General features: G+C 32.2%; 1 protein-coding gene across 1 annotated transcript; it reads left to right on the top strand.

The window, feature by feature from the left end:
- The first annotated feature begins 5,843 nt into the window (after positions 1–5,843).
- Positions 5,844–12,583, top strand: LOC114195917 (protein IMPAIRED IN BABA-INDUCED STERILITY 1). Its single transcript, XM_028086363.1, has 9 exons — positions 5,844–6,476; positions 6,633–6,917; positions 7,494–7,811; positions 8,475–8,702; positions 8,953–9,047; positions 9,848–9,935; positions 10,049–10,579; positions 11,814–11,946; positions 12,163–12,583. Exons 1-9 carry the CDS (start codon positions 6,132–6,134, stop codon positions 12,180–12,182), a joined length of 2,043 nt encoding a protein of 680 aa, XP_027942164.1. The 5' UTR covers positions 5,844–6,131; the 3' UTR covers positions 12,183–12,583.
- The last annotated feature ends 3,154 nt before the right edge of the window (positions 12,584–15,737 follow it).

The raw sequence follows: 15,737 nt of genomic DNA, 5'->3' as shown, positions 1-15,737 counted from the left end.
AGTATAAAATTATATTTTTTTGTCTAAGTAAATATTGTAAAGAATTACTTAAAAAAAATTTAATATTATATATAATTTTATACTATAATTTGTCTAAGTAAATATATATATATATATATATATATATATATATATATTCACGGTATTTATAAATATCCAATAATATAAAAAAAAATTGTGGATATGTTTTTAAGGATATCCGGTAGATAACGAGTTTGGTAATAGATAAACATTACCCATATACGACGTGATCAATTGTCATTTTTAATAGTCACCTCATAAAATTATTAGATGCATTGATATATTATTTAAGTATTTGATGAATTTAATTCTTTTTTTTACTCTCTAGAACACTTTGAATAATTAAATAATATGAGAATTGAATAATTAAATAATATGAGAAAATTTATAAGTGGTTTTGCTCAATTTGTGTTGACTAGGATATCATTGTAATTTTTCTTTTGATTTGATATTATTATACATATAAAAAACTTCTCCAAATATCTTAGAACCTGTCTTCGTGATTTTTTTTAATTCATTAAAAAGTGTTTTTAATAATTTAAAATGATCTTGGTTGATCTAGAAAGATTGAAAAAAAACATTTTAATTAATTAGATTAGTGATTTAACTATCATAATAACTTAAATCTATAAGTTCTTCATGTAACACCCCATTTAATAGCTTTCACACTACCAAATCAAACCTTATATTATGATCAAGCAAAGCAGATAGTGAGATATAACTGTCATATAAAATTTTATACATACATACATATATATATATATATATATATATATATATATATATATATATATATATATATATATATATATATATATAGCTGGTACAGTCATCCAACAACTACATGAAACACTCATGGCAAGTTTAGGTACAAGAAAAAGGCTAAACTGCACATTCCAAAACTGCACAGCATCAAACCCAAAAACTACCGCGGAAAATCTCGGTAAAAGCATCAACTCCTGCTCAGAAGAGGTTTATCTTCATCTGGATTCAGCTCTGCTAACACCAACCGTAGGTGATCATTGCAAGGAGAACACACAGGGGCAAGCAAACATAAACAAGAAGGGTAAGCTAACTGAAATAAGAGAAAATGATACAATTCACAATATAAATATCATTCATAACATATAGCTCGATTATATAATTCTAGACTCGATATCCAGATTGTGTAAGCGACATTAGAGCTCTTGGTGGCTTGCACCTGTAACGGTTTCCAGATTCTGCAGAGTCTGGACACAAGGAGTATTCACCCGACCGTTCCCAAGGTAAGTCCCTTTCACGTCTAGGACTTGATCAAGTCCAAAAGACTAGGACCTCCTGCTACTTCTCACGACATAATCCATTCTGCTCTATCTGAGCGTGAATGATTATTGGAGTTTCAGGATACCAACCGATATGAATTTCTCACGTCCTTACACACACTAACAAGTTCACCTGAATTTCCCTTGAAATTCTATTCCAACCACAACTCCTCATAATTCATATTTATCCAATTTCATCACGCAATACATTGATAATGACATTCCAAGCATATAAGAGACTAGTTGCACAAAACCACATTAAAACATATAATCTCACTGATAAAAACAGCAACTGAAGCACCCCACTGCAGTGGCTCTCGCTCAAGCTAGACAATCTAGCCCAGGCGAGAGGCCATCTCGCTTAGGCGAGTCAGTCTCGCCTGAGCGAGACCCTAACAGTGGCAAGAAATAAAAACCTGGGCGAACTCTCGCTCAGGCTAAGCTGGTTCGCTTAGACGAGAGTGTCTCTCGCTCAAGCGACCTCAGCTCGCATAGGCGAGGCTTCGCGTAGGAACATGGGTGGGTTTCCTGGTGTTTTCGCTCAGGCGAGAGTCACTCGCCTAGGCGAAAATACCAGATTACGAACCTGTTCCCACATGCAGTAGCCCAGATTCTTCATACACAAATTAATCACTCACCAATTCATGCAATTCAAATATCATTTCAACACTTAAACATGCAATTCAGACTCATCAAACATATTTCTATACGAATTTGAGTAAAAATGTTAGCTTCCTTTACCTTTTCAATGATCATAAGAAAATTCAGCTCTCAATCGGAAGATGATTCGATTTCAGCACCTAAGGAGCTGGAAAGGAATTTCTAAACGTAAGTATAAATCCTAGTTCAACTCAAAAAGATTGAAGCACCCAAAAATTTTAGAAAATTTGGAGGCAAACTGAGAAATTGAGACCAACTTACGCGTAGGGATGGAATGAACAACTTGGGGAGGAGATTCTGTGCTAGTCTCAGATTGGATTGCTGTTACAGAAAGAAGAAAGCAAATTCAGAAACTGAATTGGAGCCCAAACCCCCTTGTTTGTTAGAGAGAGGGAAGAGAAAATGGTAAGGAAGAAAAGTGCAAGGTGAGTGGAGTGATGTTTATGTGCGGATGGTAGCAGAGAGAGGGAGAGTACATAGAAAGAGAAAAGCAAAAAAAGGGTTCTCACACTTCAAGTTAATGTTGTTTTAATCAATTAAATTGTTCCTTTAATTTATTAAAATCACTAAATCTTAGGTGCATTATGAACCATTATGTTTCAATAAGTTAATAATGTTAAAATCATTCTTAACATACTATGTTTTAATACGTTAATGTTAATATTAACAAATTAAAACGTAATTTTAGTATGATAAAACTCTAAATACCTCTTCATAAGTGTGTGATTAGTTGATTTTATATATGTTTTTTACACTTGAGTTGCATATGATTATTTTGACCGAAAATGAATCAACTTTTTTACTTAGAAATTACATGATAATGTATTGAATATCAAATAATTGTAAAACTAATGCATTTTTGGTGAATTACAACACTTTTGGAAAGAAATGAAGAATGAATAGCTTGAGTGACATAGTTGTTATTGAGCATTGAAGGGTGATTAAGACAAAATTCAAATTTAATTTTTTAAACTGAACAACAATGTTGGTGCTGAAATCATATAAGGAAACCTTCACAACAAAAAAAAAAAGAAAATCATCCATAGAAAACCTCAAATGTTAATCACTATAATAAGAGTTGAAACCATGCTGAAAAACTTTATTTAAATTGATTAAATATTATCTTTAATCGATTAAAATCACTAAAGCTCAATCATATAATATTTATAATATTTGTGGATATTTTTTTCTTTAAATAAAAGAAAATTGTATTAATAGTTAATTTTAAAATTTATTTAATATTAATGAATTCTTAAAAATTTAATGATTTTCTTTAATTATTTTTGACCGAACATCGGTTAACATACCTTGTGACACTAAATTGTTACAGAAATATAGTGCAGTGAGTGCCCTGTGAGTACCAAAAAATACTGAAAATCATTATGTTTTTCATCTTTCCCTGTAAATCTATAGATTCACCATGCTTAATCATTTCTAAAGCTTCCATAACAGATATTCACCATTCTAAATTAACAATATCGAGAGTAACTAATGACCAAAATAATAATTGAAGTGCAAACTCTTATTATAATAATTAATGTTCAACTATAGAGAATTAATTAGCATGCACCGGATTTAAAAGTTGCTTTTCAGTTGTTTGACTTAGTCATGAAACCGGCTGGTCGGCATGTCGTTTCCCAAGTTTCCAAGGAAAAATCTGTATGAACAATTTGACAAATAAATAAAAGATAAAAAAAAAATATGTACTTTAGCTGCAAGAAACTATCAAGTTTGCGATGAGTGTCAAATTGATTTCAATGTAAAGTAACACAATTCTTACTCAAACTTTACTTTAAGAATTTAATATCTATCAATTGTATGCATAAAATCCTTATATATCAACCCAACTTAAAATTATTATTGGTACTTTCAAGATACTTATTGTTATTTTCTCTATTCTTTTTATTGAGAATGTATTTCAAACTAAGAAAGAAACATTGCTTAATAAAATTGATTGTTATATCACATTACGTATATCTTGTTTATGTTTGTAAAGAAAAAATATCAATGAAGAAATTATTTTAAACATTATAATATACAGGTTAACTATGACATTCATATACTTAAATTAAGCTCACATCGGTAATCTTAGCATGGAAGTAATTATTTTGTGCAAAGTATTTAAACATGTGTAACAATGGTAAGGTTTAAAGTAGTACACAGCTTATTTAAGCAACATGCACAGTTCATTGTGTACTTCTTGAATAGTAATAATAAAATAATAAAATGTTAAAAGTATGTACAACAGGGCACATATTGTTTGCTGCTATTAGTTTTAAAATAAATATAACTTTGAATTTTCTATAACCACCAAAATATTTCTATAATAAAATTTCATTATTAAAAATAAATGCACCCCCTCCACCAAACACGCAACAAATAAAAGAGTTGATTTAGGTGTTGAACTTTAACACCATTCATTGCTCTGGTTCGTGTGAGGAGGGTTGAATGGGGGTGGCAATGGCAATAGTTAGAAACTTAATTTGTGATAATCAAATTGGAATGAGATGAATTGGACTAATTTCCTGCTGGGTGACATGATGGACCCAAACTACTGATTCAGTGCGCTTTAATCTTCCAACCCTAATCACTACCCTTCACACCCACTTTTGAAAATTCCCAAGTCCCACATCACAAGGCTCAGAGAGTCTTACAAATTAGTTTCGTATATAATAAATTCAATTCCAAGTTGAAGTGTGAATTTGATTAAGTACAAGTAAGGTGAATGTGAACATGGTGGAAGTTGCATTTCCAGAGTGGCACCACACCATGGAGAATTTGGTAGCAGAGAAATGTTTGGCCCACCATTGTTGGTGTTGTTATTATTATTTTACCTTTCAAGATGAACTCAGTAATGTGTGGGCCATGAGAGTGATGAAAGTAAAGAGGAATTGTCAGAGGTGGGAGAGGAAGAAAAGAAGATCTAGAAATGTAAAGTCTACACCTCATCCATCTTTTTTTTTTTCTTTCTCATCTTTCTCTATAAACAAAACCAAATTACCAATTTAACCATTCTTCCCAATTAACAAAAATCAATTGGATGTTTCTGAATGTTTCTCTTTCACATCCCCACCATGGCGTGAAGTGGTAAAACCTCTAAATTTAAAATTAAGGAAACCGAAATTAAGAATTAGGAGACAAATCAAGTACCCTTCAAGTCAACACCAACCAGTGTGAAAAGCAAAACAGAATATTAATTAAATAATTAATCAAATCATTTGCAGACGAATCAGTGAGTTACACGATCACGTGCCACGCGCTTCACAAAATCCAAAGTAAACGGAAGAAGAAGCTGCCCACAACACATCACAGCTACTGCAAGCCAAATCTCTGCCATGCATGGATTCTCGCCTCCCTTGGCTATTTCGGAACAACCCAACACAACCAAAGAACACAACACGAAAACAAAACAAAAAACAAAACACGAATGCAAACAAATGCAGAGAATATATAAGCTCTTTCAAACACCATTTTTTGCACGCACTCACCGTTTTTCCATTATAGGTCCCTCCCTCCGTTGATTCAGGCTTTTTCATCCCATGTTTTTTTCTTTTAATTTCTACAAAATTATTAAAAATATGGATTGACCAGTGTTAAATGAAGCAGTTTTATCCCAAAAAGTTATTATTTCTGGTGATTAATACTGTTGCAAGAAAATATACCTTTTTTTAAGTAAAACTAAATTTTTACCTTTATTTATCAATGTATACAATAAAATAGCTTATGAAATATAATTGCGTATCCAAAAATATTTTACCTGTGATCTAGTAAGATTGCCTAACTATTGTTGGTTAACTTTATCCAAATTTTCTCCATTTTTTAATGCATATTGAAGCCTCTGCTTATAGGTACTACCAGTGGATCCACTTTGTAGTGTTTCAATTTATTTATTTAAAAAAAAAATTAAAATTTATAATCCTCCTTCCTCATTAAATCTCTTTTCCCCGGTCTCCCGCAATTGCCGCAGCAGTCAGACTGAGAAACACAAAGCAACACTTTCTGCGTTTTGCTAATTGAATCGCTTTGCTTTGCTCAGCTTCGCTTTGTGTTTCTTGCTTTGTTTCTTTGTTTCTTCGCACAAGTATAAAAGACGCGTGGCATAGACTGCGTGTGGCAGTTTGAATTGGGCCGAGGATCCGACCGGGATCCATGGGGTGTGTGAGCTCGAAGCAGGCGGTGTCCGTGACGCCGGCGATTGACCACTCGGGCGCGTTTCGGAGCAATGCTGCGGTCCTGGGCGAGTCGGAGAGGAAGGAGAAGAAGAGGAGCAAGAAGAGGACCGAGTCGGGGGGAGCGAGTCAGAGCGAGGTCGGTGAGTCGGGGAGAACGAGTTCCAATTGCGACTCGTTGAGCTTCAGGTTGGGGAACCTTCACAAGTATGTTCAGGGAGAACACGTGGCCGCCGGCTGGCCAGCGTGGCTCAGCGCCGTCGCCGGCGAAGCCATTCACGGCTGGGTCCCCCTCTGCGCCGATGCCTTCGAAAAACTCGAGAAGGTGAACCGTCACCTAATAAACAAAAGTTAAACTAACCTTATTGTTAATTTATTATTATTACTTGTTATGTTTATTATTATTGTAATAGTAATTATTATTATTATTAAGATGATGATGATGATGAAGTAATTTGTGGGTGATGGTTGATGTCGACAGATAGGGCAGGGAACGTATAGCAGTGTGTTTCGGGCGAGGGAGCTTGAGACGGGGAAGATAGTGGCATTGAAGAAGGTGCGGTTCGACAATTTCGAACCAGAGAGTGTGCGGTTCATGGCGCGTGAGATATTGATTCTGCGACGCCTTGATCATCCCAATATAATAAAGCTTGAGGGCTTGATTACTTCGAGGCTGTCGTGTAGCATTTACCTCGTCTTTGAGTACATGGAGCATGACATCACAGGGCTCTTGTCTTCCCCTGATATCAAATTCACTGAACCACAGGTACTACTAAACTAATCACATTTTTCAAAGAAACACAGAAGCAGGTTTCTTTTGTGCATCTCGTTTCCATCTCATATCCACCTGTGAATACGGGCAAAAGAATATATGTATATATTTATATAAGCAGGATTCATTATGATTATGACTCTGCCGATTAGTTTTTCCGTTAAATCAAAATCTAAAATTCTTAAGATTGCAGCAGTTTATTTTGGTAATTGTTGCTAAATTTGTAGTTCGTTGTCAGATCACTCGTAGTTGTGATGTTCACTTTTACAAATTTTACTGTTCAAGCTGTTTAATCTTTGAAATGAGGATGTACGATGGAGATTCTATATTCATTAGTGATATAAATAGAAGACAACTTTTATCCTGTGAACTAGTTTTAACAGTTCAGTAATATTAATTTAGAATACAGTGACACTTTAGTTTTAACTAAAGTACCAAAAGTAACTAGGATACTTTATCCAAGTTTTTTTTTAGTAATAGTAATACAAGTAATTAATGTATTGTCGTGGGGTGTGATATGATTGGTGATTCTATTGTTGAATGGGTGGAATAATTTTGTTGTGGGAGCAGATTAAGTGCTACATGAAGCAGTTGTTGGCTGGTCTTGAGCACTGTCACTTGCGGGGAGTCATGCATAGGGATATTAAGGGGTCGAATCTTTTGGTAAATAATGAAGGGGTTTTGAAGGTAGCGGATTTTGGCTTGGCGAATTATGTCAATTCTGGGCACAGGCAACCTCTGACTAGTCGTGTTGTTACCTTGTGGTACCGGCCGCCAGAGCTTTTGCTTGGTTCGACGGACTATGGTCCGGCTGTGGATCTCTGGAGTGTTGGCTGTGTTTATGCGGAGCTGCTTGTTGGGAAGCCTATACTTCAGGGGAGAACGGAGGTATTAGCCTTACCAAAATGTATGAATTGCCCTGTTATGGTGCATGTTAATGTAGTGAAGTTGTTACATTTTTGTTAGAAAAAGATGGCTAATCTATTGATATGAGTCAAAGGTAAATCTTAAATAACTCTGATATGATAATGTACAAGAATGAAGAAATTTGATAATGCCTCAACACATAAGGAAACAACTGATATGGAAATGATACTGTAATTTTGATATCCTCTTTCTTCCTATGACAAAGGTTCCTTTTTCTTTTTCAGAATAGAGATGTTTTATTTTCCAACATGCCTTCATGTTTACATGGTAGAAGCTTTTATAATTCCATACTTTTGCAGTCAAATATTTAACAGAGCAGAAGTTTAGTTCCCATACCTATTGCAAGAGGTTTCACTGCAATCTATCAATAGGTTCATTTAGATTGCTATCATTGCCTGCTCGGTAGTTTAGGGTTTCCCCCATTCTATATTTTCAAAAGGTAAAGTGGAGAATGTACTCAAACTAAAGAATATGTATGATACCTATTAGCATTAATTTTCAAAATGTTAGACCGGATGCTAGTCAGTTTTGTGGTTAATAAATGAATCAGTTGGAAATGAAAATTGACACTGTTTGATTTGTTGTTTTGAAACTCTTCTAAATTCATTTTTGTTACGTATGCAGGTTGAACAATTGCACAAAATTTTTAAGCTCTGTGGCTCACCACCTGATGAATACTGGAAAAAGACTAAACTTCCTCATGCAACGTTATTTAAGCCACAACAACCATATGATAGTTGCCTTCGACAATCCTTTAAAGATTTGCCAGCTACCAGTATACATCTACTACAAACTCTTCTTTCTGTAGAACCATACAAACGTGGGACTGCTACATCTGCTCTTTCATCGGAAGTAGGTTAATTTTGTGCATATCATTAGTTATGCATAGCATTAATCTTTCTTGCATTATCTGTTGATTTCTCTTGCCAATATTTTTGGTGGATATCCATCATGTGAATCAATTCGTTTTTATGACATTATTCCTAGATACAAAGCCATTCATCATTTATCTGCAAAATTTATGATTATGTGAGTCATTGAAATATGATATGAACTCTTTTCTAAAACTGTACTCTGATACAACGGCCTTTATCACTTTCAGTATTTCAAAACAAAACCTTATGCGTGTGACCCATCAAGCTTGCCGATATACCCACCTAGCAAGGAAATCGATGCAAAACACAGGGAAGAGTCAAGGTGAGACAAATATTCACTTCACATTTTATGCAGAGTTATTCGAAAGTAATGCTTTAGTTGTTACATATTCAACTGATGTCTCTGGATTACCTCTTATTTGGCTGGTGAAATCAAGAAAATGCCTGCATTTGCATTTCACTTAGTTTTAACCAATCTGTGATAGAAGGTTTGTTTTAGTTTGAAAACTTGATCAGGGTCTAGTTTTGGCCTCAGGGAGAGATTAAAATGAGAAGGGAATAGTTCTTACTGTTTTATAACGTCCATATTTCTTCTCTTCAACTTCTAGATTTTTCCATGGATTATTTTATTGAGATGTTTTTAAGGAGAACCTAGACACCAGAGTAACGGAATTAGAAAATATTTAGAGTGATATCCAAACTTTATGATTTATGAAAATACAAAAAAAATGAAATCGTAACAATGTTCAAGAAGTTCAATTTGTCAATATTAAAGCATTTACAAAAAAAAAAAACGAAGAGAATAAAATTTCGGGTAGCCAATAGATTTTCCTTTAGGCTGCCAACTATGTTTTCTAGCATATCTGCCCTCAAAAATAGTCTCTCTGCACGGCCGCGGCAAAACTATTACTTCTAACATCCCCAGACCCCACTAGCTGGATCCTAATGCTATGTTGTCTTTTTTATATATATCTTTAAAGGATTTGAAACAGAAAAATTCAGTGAATCAACAGTCTTTAACAAATTAAATCGAACAAAATCTATTATTCACAATTCCATTTTCATTAGCATTATTTGTATATTGTTCTTGATTTTTTTCATGAAATTATAATGGACTTTTAGGAAAAAGATTAGTGGACGAGTTCGTGGAACTGAAACAAGAAAACCATCCAGAAAGCCAGTGGGATTCAGTAAACTAGCCCCAGCAGAGGTCTGTCTTTACTTTCAATTCTGCATCTTAGCATTTCTTCTTATGCGCATGCACATTGGTTTACAGTAATGGGCTAATTAGCTTAAAATAATTCTCACTTGTTGCACTTGCAGGAATTAGCAAGTCAAACTCAGACTTCCCAGAAGGTCAATGGTAGATCTTTCCGCAACCATGAAGAAGAGAAGATTATAATAGGTGGCAAAGCACAGAAGTCATCCAGTGGTAAAGCTGAAGATGCTTCCCATACGAAGAATGCTTCTCAAGGAGATATTCCCCTTTCTGGACCGTTACAAGTTTCAACATCAAGTGGATTTGCATGGGCAAAAACCCGAAAAGATGACGCTTCATTTCGATCCCATTGTCGAACTATTTCAAGAGGACATATTTTCAATCCATCAGAACCATCTACATTAAATTCAAGGAATAATTTGGACTCCACAAACCAGGAAAATAAAGAGTTTTGTGGGGGATGCGTCAATTCTAGGGGCCATCAGCTGCTTGAAATTTCTAAGCTTTCAGTGCAGAATCAGTGGAGTAAGTTTGATCGCCCAGATTCATTTGATGCTTCGGATGAGTACCATTCACAAGAGCTGTCTATGGCCATATATCACCGAGAAGATTCAGCATCCAAGAGAAATAACCTGGTAAGTTGGCCATCTGCCGTGAGATGAAATCTAAGTTAACTCGCTAGCATATTAATTTTGTTTGTAGAGATTAATTTACTGTGAGAAAGTCGGAATTAGGAATTTATTATGATGTAGAGAATTAATTGGAACATTAAAATATGTAAAGAAGAATGACACTTTATTTTTTAAATCAATCCAAAAGTTTAATGGTTAATTAAAATAAATAAACATTAGATTAAAAAAAATATAGTCATAATTTGTAATGATAAAAACTAAAAAAAATATAAATTTATAGGTTCTTAACTTTTGAAATATATATAACAGTTTAAATAATATGTCTACATAAATTAAAATTATAAAAATTTAAAAATATACACCAATATTAATTAATAATAACGAGTTTATATAGAGAATAAAAAAGAAAATGATCAGTATTTTTTTTTTATCTTTAAAAGAAAAAAAGTAAAATTGTGACTTTTTAATTTTTATTGAACTGTTTTGACTAGTTTTATCGCTTTGATATTACTTCTAAGCATCATCAAATTTGCACCACCACAATCATACTGGATCGGGAACCGATTGCTGGTCGAAACGGTCAGTTTGGTCTGGTTTTATGAACCATGGTTGAGATGATGACACTGTTTAAACTTAAGATTTCTGATTTTTTTTTCAATGAATTGATTTATTTTGTTGACATTTTTGTGTCAGAAATTTGGGCTAATAGGACTTGGGACCGATTTCAATCTTGAAAAGCAATATATATTTCAATAATGTCAACAATATTGTACAGTATTGTAATGGTACAGTAACTGATCTTCGACACCTGAGAAGAAGTTCATTAACTCTTACAACACATAATTACAATATTAAAACACTAAAAAACATAACTTTTTCAAAATATAGAAAACATAACTTGCAATTAACCAACCTCCTATAAGTCAACATATAACTTCTCCAAACTGATTCTTAAAACTAAAATAATACTTTAAAAAAATAAAACAAATAAAAAACAGAGACCATAGGTGAGTCCTAGAGCAAACTCCTACCACATTGTGTTTTGCATTTCCTATCATATGATCATAAATGAATCAGTACATGATAAGAGCTCATACTCTTCAGTTTTTGTTAAGAAATTTATTTACTTTACTGTGCTCTGCCCTACCTGTATCAAATTCTTGGACCAAATGTAAACTATGCAATAGTCTCTGACTCCTTGCATTGACTTGAGTATCATTCATTACTATCCATGCAGAGTTTTCAAGATCAAGGAGAAAGGGTTGAATTTTCTGGGCCCCTGCTATCTCAAATGCACACTGTCGATGAGCTCTTGGAAAGGCATGAGCGTCACATACGGCGAACTGTCCGGAGATCATGGTTTCAGAGAGGTATGAGGGCCATATTAAATCAAGCTCATGACTGTCCCAATTGCATTACTGTTATCTCTTTTCTCCCTGACTTTTGTGCTCAGCCTTGAAATCATGAAAGAACGTACACCACTCTGAAGTTAACCATAGATTAGGCACTAAGGAATTCCCTGCCCTATCTCTCAATAAGAATGTTGAGATGACATTTCTTCTTAACTTGTGAGCTCTGGATTGCAGGTAAGAAGGCGAGAAAGTAAATCATGAAATTGCATGTTGAGATAATATCAAAATGATCCAAGTCCTACTGAGAAGCCTATTCTCATTCCTCAAGCACACTCCTTTGATCAATCAGACTTGTACAATGACACTGTCTAACGGCTTGATCCGGTATACTGAAGTTAAGCTGGGAACTCACTCAACAATTTCAATCTACAGAAATCTGGTGACCAATGCAAAGAAAAAGGTTTGAGTTCCCCATTTCGGGTAATTATAGATAATAATTCGTTTTTGTATGATCTAAACTCCCTCCCTCTACAAGCCTTTGCTAATTGTTATCTACATGCAAGTCTCGTCCGGCAATTGTATATATTTCATATGCCGTGACTGACTTCAGAATATAGTGTAGTCATCATTATTTGATCATTTTTTATGGTTTTAATGAACCAGCGTTCCCGATTTATATATATATATATATATATATATATATATATATATATATATATATATATATATATATATATATATATATATATATATATATATATACATATTTTCTGGAAAGGAAGGTGCCTAATTCGGCATTATACTATCTTCCAATTTCTACTGCTTCATTTTTTGGTCCAGAGTTTTGAATTCTCTCACTTTTCATTCTTGATCGACTTGTTGAAAGTCAAACGCGTCATGCATATTCATCACACAATTCAACCATAAAAATCCAATAAAATGTCAGAGCACTTTAGTGTGTACATAAATAAGGTAAACTGTCACTTTTGTCCTTAATTGTAGAACATTGTTAGATTAGTTCTGTGGGTTGAAAAAGAATTAGAAGTATTTTGAAGTTATAAATTGATAATCATAATAATCCAAAATTAAAAGAATATATTAACAATAATACAATTAAATTTTAAGTTAAAAAATAATACAATAAAGATGTGGACACGTGTGGTAATACAATAAAATTGTTTCGTAAAAGTATGAAGACATTAAATTTGCGGGTATTTCTTCATACATTCCTTGATTTCTTTGCAAGCTTGGATTCATTTCGGAATAGATTTCTTAGAATGTAAAACGTACATTCTTCAAAAGTAGAGTCCAAAAAGAAATAGAAGATGAGAGAAGAAAGAATTGAGATGTGAAATGTTAGATCTTTAATTTTGTATGGATCTTCGTTAGGGATATTTAGAGAATTCGAGAGTGATAACAGTTTCTATCGTAGTACAATGAGATATGTATATATTTATCATTTTCATCATACATATTAAGAGTATTTAAGTACGATCAAAGTTACTACCGGTGATAAATACAAGTTAAAGATATAATAACAAATAAAAATATAATAAATTTAATTTCCTAAAGTGAAAACTTGAAGTTTGAAGGATAGAAGTAATTACAATATTTGAATACAAATAAATAATTTTGGGTGAGAATAGGTAAAGAGAATAAATTTTGGAGTAATTATAGTTGTGTTTATCCTCTTCACTTCACACTTGGCTTTTATATATATATATATATATATATATATATATATATATATATATATATATATATATATATATATATATATATATATATATATATATATATATTAATTATGAATTAATGATTGATTAATTTGATACAATTATTTATATGATTAATTGTTCGTTATGAAATTTAAATATTTGTATCAACTATTTGATTTGTATTATTTATGAGTTACATTTTGTATAGACTCTTTCTGTCAATAATAAGACTTAGAAAAATTGTTCTTTATTCTCTCTTCTTCTTTCTTTTCTTTTTCTTTATGATTAGCTTTATTTTATAACATGTTATCTTATCAACACCATGCTTCAATCACCTTAGGGCTAGTGAGAGCTTCTTCTCTTTAAAGACAATACTTTGTGTGTCTCAATTCATGTCCTTTCTAATCATTTTCTTCAATTACAATTTTATCTTGTATTTTTTTTTTGTGATAAGAATTGTTTGACTTTATCAATTTTCATCTTTGTCTTATTATTGTTATTATGATGATTATTATTATTGTTTTGATTATTATTATTATTATTATTATTATTATTTTATGTGCTAGTTCTAAATATGTCAAATCTTACAAAATTTGAATTTGTGATTCTTATATTACAATAAAGAATTACTTATATTGGATATTGAATGTTGGAATACATTTGGATGCAATGAGTCTTGGTGATGCCATTAAAGAGAGAATAAAACATCTGGGCAACTAATTTGCTCTCGGAAGAACAATATCGTGAAAAGAGATTTCACAAATATTTTGAATTTATTTCATGACTTTTGTGGTTAAACAAAACTATGAAGTTTTTAATGAAAAATCATGAAATATGCCCAACTGATTTTGTTCCATTCCCATAAGTGAATGTAACAATATCTTTAATTCATATTTTCATGGTCATAGTTGTAAAAAAGGTGAAAATAATGGCAAATAAGATGAAAATATAAATAATTATTGCGGTGATAAAGACTATTTGAGTTGTACTTATTGTACACTAAAGCATCTTAAAAAATAAGGAGAAGAATCTAGAAACACACTTTGCTTATGAAGATGATGATTTTGATTATGACCATATGGATGTCATTCATTTTGATTTGTTATTTTCTTTGCTAAACCATATGAAAGCATTGATCACCTTATTGATGTGAGTGTTAAGAAATAGATTTTCACATATTATGTTCTTAATTTTAAGACAATCTAATTTTGCAATTATATATTACAGATAATTATCAATATTATACATTATACATATATTACAAATGGTTATCTTTTAAGTCAATGATATATTAAAATGTACGTATTATGTGTAAGAATCTAAAATTGGGGTTTTGATATAGATTTCTGGTTTTTATTTTGTTATACTATACATATACATATATAAAGGTTCAATTTTTATTTTGGAGATGATGTTTTATACTTAATTTTATTTGATATTATTTGATTTGCAGAATTGATAATTTTTGGGTGGTACCTTCAATGAGTTAAGGTTATTAAGTTTATCAAAATGTTATTATATGTATGATCGTTTAGTATGGAGTAATGTTGTATTAATTAATAAATATATTGTGTCATGTTGATAGTGCAACAATTCATATAATTTTCAAGAGTAATATTTGTTTTTCTCTTGTTTGATTACGCCAGAAGTCAATATTAACATTATTTCTACTTTAAATATATTTGAAGGCTTTAGAAGAGCTACTATACTTTTACCACGAAATTTAATAGAAACTTATTCTAAGGATAGTTGTCTAAATGGATATCATATTGAGACAAACAATGAATGAGATATGAAATATCTTTATATCACTAGAATTGATTGAATTAAAAAATGTGTATTGGAAAAATTATCAAGCTTCTCTTATGGCTTGTACTACACATATGTTAGTGCAATTGAAACACATGTCATTGTAAGCGAGAAGCTTATGAATCAAAATGAATTCCTTAATTGACATGATCAGTTGGGTCATCCTAGATCTATTATGATGCAAAAAATAGTTAAAAAACTCATGTGAACACTCACTTAAGAGTCAAAAACTTCTTCAATTCAATGATTTTCCATGTACTGTATGTTCAAAAAGGAAAGTTG

The sequence above is a fragment of the Vigna unguiculata genome, chromosome 9 (genome assembly GCF_004118075.2).
Source record: "Vigna unguiculata cultivar IT97K-499-35 chromosome 9, ASM411807v1, whole genome shotgun sequence".
Classification (NCBI taxonomy): Eukaryota; Viridiplantae; Streptophyta; class Magnoliopsida; order Fabales; family Fabaceae; genus Vigna; species Vigna unguiculata.
This window is presented reverse-complemented; position numbering and strand designations above follow the sequence as displayed.

Excerpts from the sequence above, each read along its gene's own strand:
- LOC114195917 (XM_028086363.1), top strand. The coding sequence starts at position 6,132 with ATGGGGTGTGTGAGCTCGAAGCAGGCGGTGTCCGTGACGCCGGCGATT. Across the intron at positions 7,812-8,474 it reads TACTTCAGGGGAGAACGGAG|GTTGAACAATTGCACAAAAT; the intron begins GTATTAGCCTTA and ends TTACGTATGCAG. Across the intron at positions 9,048-9,847 it reads AAACACAGGGAAGAGTCAAG|GAAAAAGATTAGTGGACGAG; the intron begins GTGAGACAAATA and ends ATGGACTTTTAG.